Genomic DNA, 4,336 nt, shown 5'->3' with positions numbered 1-4,336 from the left:
AGAAAGAAAGAAAGAAAGAAAGAAAGAAAGAAAGAAAGAAAGAAAGACAAGTTGAAACTCTATAAGAACAATAAGCTTTGTGGTATTTTTACTTACCCTGGTCCCATCTCATGTTCCCAGCTTGGTTCTGTTCATTGCTGATGAAATACAGATAGGACTGGCCAAAAATGGTAGATGGCTGGCTATTGATCATGAAAATGTCAGACCTGATATAGTCCTCCTTGGAAAGGCCCTTTCTAGGGGTTGATACTCTGTGACTGCGGTGCTGTGGGACGATGGCATAATGCTGACCATTAAACCAGGGGAACATGGTTACACATACGATGGCAATACACTAGGCTGCTGAGTGGCCATTGCAGCCCTTGAGGTTTTAGAAGAAGAAAACCGTGCTGAAAATGCAGGAAAAAATGGATATTATCTTGAGAAATGAACCCATGAAGCTACCTTCTGATGTTGTAACTGCCGTAAGAGGAAAATGATTGCTTTATTTATTCATTTAGTCATTTTTTTGAGTCAGAGGTTCACTCTGGTTACCCAGGCTGGAGTGCAATGGTGCTATCTTGGCTCACTGCAACCTCTGCTTCCTGGGTTCAAGTGATTCTCCTGCCTCAGCCTCCTGAGTAGCTGGGATTACAGGCATGTGCACCTATGCCCAGCTAATTTTTGTATTTTTAGTAGAGACGGGGTTTTACCATATTGGCCAAGCTGGTCTTGAACTCCTGACCTCAGGTGATGCACCTGCCTCAGCCTACCAAAATGTTGGGATTACAGGCATGAGCTACTGTGCCCAGGAGGAAAAGAATTTTAAACACAATTGTTATTCAAGACAACAAAGGTTGTGATGCTTGGAAGGTATATCTACGACTTCGAGATTGTGGACTTCTGGCCAAGCCAATCCATGGTGACATCATGAGGTTTCGCCTCTGCTAGTGGTCAAGGAGGATAACGTTCGAGAGTCCAGTGAAATCATTAACAAGACAATCTTGTCGTTCTGAGTGTAGCAGCTGTTTTCAGTGGTGCTTGGGAGCCGGCTGCAGACAGGTGGTCCTGTAAAAGCTCTGCTCTTAATGCAGGCACATTCCACTCCCATGTGTCTTCAAAACCTTTTTCTGGAATATATGTTTTTTTTTTCAGTTGATACATAGTAGAACAACGTTTATGAAGCTCCCTTTTGCTTTGTAACGTAATAGAATGTAATGGCATCTACATTCAGTGAAAGTGTTTTGATGTGCAGAACATGGCCAGGTACAGTGGTTCATGCTTGTAATCCCAGCATTTTGGGAGGGCTAGGTGGGCGGATCACTTGAGGTCAGGAGTTTGAGACCAGCCTGGGCAACATGAAGAAACCCCATCTCTACTAAAAATACAAAAATTAGCTAGGTGAGTTGGTGGGTGCCTGTAGTCCTAGCTACATGGGAGGCTGAGACAGGTGAATCACTGGAACCCGAAAGGCAGATGTCGCAATGGACCGAGATCATGCCACTGTATTCCAGCCTAGGGAGAATCCCTCTTGCGGGGGAAAATAAAAGGTACAGAACATTTCCATCACCACAATGCTATCCCTTGTGCTACTCATTTTTAGTAATACTCACTCTCCTCCCATCCACCATCCCTACTTCCTGGCAACCACTAATCTGTTTTTCATTTCCACAATTTTGTCTTTTCTACAATGCTGTACAAATGAAATATATAGTATATGACATTTTAAGGGCTTATTTCACTCAGCATAAATACCTGGAGATTCACCCAAGATATTAATATTTGTGTATCAATAGTTCATTGTTGCTGTTGTTGTTGAGACAGCGTCTCGCTCTGTCGCCTAGGCTGGAGTGTGGTGGCAGATTACAGGCGTGCATCATCATGTCTGTCTAATTTTTGTATTTTTAGTAGAGATGGGTTTCCCATGTTGCCCAGACTGGTCTCGAACTCCAGGCCTCAAGGGATCTGCCCTCCATCTACCTCGACCTTTCAGTGTACTGGGATTACAACGCTCAGCCTACCATTGAGTTTTGAGAGTATTATACATATCCATTGTATATTCTGAATGTGAGTCCTGTCTTGGATATGTGGTTTGCAAATATTTTCTCCTAGTCAAGACCCTGTTTTTTCATCCTTTTAACGGGTTTCTTGCAGAGCACAAGTTTTAAATTGGGTGAAATCTAATTTATTTGTTTTCCTTATGGATTATGCTTTTTGTACCATTCACTATGCCCTAGACCTCAGACGTTTGTCCTATGCTTTCTTGTAAAAGTTTTTTTTTTTTTTTTAGTTTTATATTTTAGATTTAAATTTATAATCCACTTCAGGTTTTTTTGTATAAAAATATGAAGATTAGGTCTTGTTTTTTTTTAGCCTATGGCTCTGCAACTGCTCCAGCACCAATTGATAAGCAGATGATCCTTCCTTCTTTTTGTCTCTTTGTAAAAAATCAGTGTGGGGATATTTATAGGTTATCTATTTTGTTACAGTGATCTGAGTGTCTATTCTTCTCCCAATACTATACAGTCTTGATTCCTGTAGCTATATAAAAAGTGTTGAAATATGGTAGAGTCATTCCTCCCACCTTATTCTTCCTTTTCAAAAATTGTCTTAGCTATATATATATATATATATATATATATATATATACACACACACACACACACACACACATATATATATACACAAACATATATATATATTCTTTTTTGAGATGTGGTCTGACTTGTGTTGCCGAAGCTAGAGTGCAGTAGGATGATCTCGGCTCACTTCAACCTCCACCTCCTGGGTTCAAGTGATTCTCCTCTCTCGGCCTCCCTAGTAGCTGTGATTACAGGCGTGTGCCACCAAACCTGGCTAATTTTTGTATTTTTAGTAGAGAGGGGGTTTTGCCATGTTGGCCAGGCTGTTCTTGAACTCCTGACCTCAAGCAGTCTGCCCGGCTCAGCCTCCCAAAGTGCTGGGATTGCAAGCATGAGCCACCGGGCCCAGCATTGTCTAAGCTATTGAAAATTTGTTACAGCAGCAATCAAAAATGAAAACACATGGAAACATTTATTAGTGAAACAAAAGAGAAAGTTAAGAAACAGACTAATCTATATGCAAACTTCAGCATGCATTTCCAAATAGGGGCAAAAGATGATGGGTTGTATAATAAATGATTGCTTGACAAGTGTCTATCCATTTGAAAAAATGAAGATTAAATCCTTACTTTAAACCACTTAAAATAATAAATTCTAAAAATTCAGTGACGTAAATGTGAAAACATGAAATCATAAAGAACTAGATGAAAATTTGGGAAAGTATTACAGTATAAGACATCTTGAGTTGGCATAGGCACTTCCTGACATTACACCAACGCTATAAACAATGAATCTGACATAAAGATATAAAAATTAAAGTATCATCTAATTCAGAAGACACTATAAACAACTGTTTAAAAAGGCAAATTTTGGGGAAATTGGTGAAGCATCCACAATAAATCAACAGTAACCATCTCTAATATAAAACAAAGCTTTTGCATATCAACAAGAGAAACCGGAACAACCCAATGAAAAAATGTGTTCAGGCATGGCACTACTTCACCGTATAGCAGAAAAGGATTACAAAATAGAAAGTATGAAAGGAAAATAATAAAGGAAAAGGAGAATAGATCCCAGAAGTTTCAACGTTCATCCAATAGAGGTTCCAGAGATAGGCCAGGTGTGGTGACTCATGCCTATAATCCCAGCCCTTTGGGAGGCCGAGGTGGGCAGATCACCTCAGGTCACAAATTTGAGACCAGCCTGGCCAACATGGTGAAACCACATCTCTACCAAAAATGCAAAAATTAGCTGGGCATGGTGGCACAAGCCTGTAATCGTAGCTACTAGCAGCGCTGAGGCAGGAGGATCACTTGGACCTGGGAGGCAGAGGTTGCAGGGAGCCGAGATCATGCCACTGCACTCCAACCTGGGCAACAGAGTAAGACTCCATCTCGAAAAAAAAAAGTTCCAGAGGTAGAGACAGAGAATAGAAGGACTGGGCCTGGCACCATGGCTCATGCCTGTAATCCTAGCATTTTGGGACACCGAGGCAGGCAGATCACCTGAGGTCGGGAGTTTGAGACCAGCATGGCTAACAGGGTGAAACCCCGTCTTTACTAGGGGTTGGTGGTGGGCGCCTGAAATCCCAGCTATTGAGGAGTTCAGAGAAGTTCCCAGTAAGAAAACCCTTGATGGTTTGGCCCCACTGGGGGATGACATGTCTTCAAGTGGGAAAAGGTCAGAGGCCACAGATGGAGGATCAGCCCAGGTGGAGCTTTCTAAGTTGCATTCTTTTTACTCCTTGTTTTCTGGAAGGCTTATTACCTGTTCTG

At 41.5% G+C, this 4,336-nt stretch overlaps 1 protein-coding gene across 1 annotated transcript in view; it reads right to left on the bottom strand.

Moving 5' to 3' along the window:
* LOC111535298 (protein SSX7-like) overlaps positions 1 to 2,825 on the bottom strand; it is a gene marked incomplete at its 3' end in the record, with an annotated part of 10,827 nt that extends 8,002 nt beyond the window's left edge. The window contains exon 1 of the mRNA XM_026448714.1: positions 97 to 2,825. Within this exon, the coding sequence (XP_026304499.1) occupies positions 97 to 310 (214 nt within the window). The remainder of the gene's footprint in view (positions 1 to 96) is intronic.
* Positions 2,826 to 4,336: the final 1,511 nt, after the last annotated feature.

This window comes from Piliocolobus tephrosceles, unplaced genomic scaffold (genome assembly GCF_002776525.5).
Source record: "Piliocolobus tephrosceles isolate RC106 unplaced genomic scaffold, ASM277652v3 unscaffolded_420, whole genome shotgun sequence".
Taxonomy (NCBI): Eukaryota; Metazoa; Chordata; class Mammalia; order Primates; family Cercopithecidae; genus Piliocolobus; species Piliocolobus tephrosceles.
Note: the sequence above shows the minus strand (reverse complement) of the source record. Positions and strands in the feature narration are given on the sequence as shown.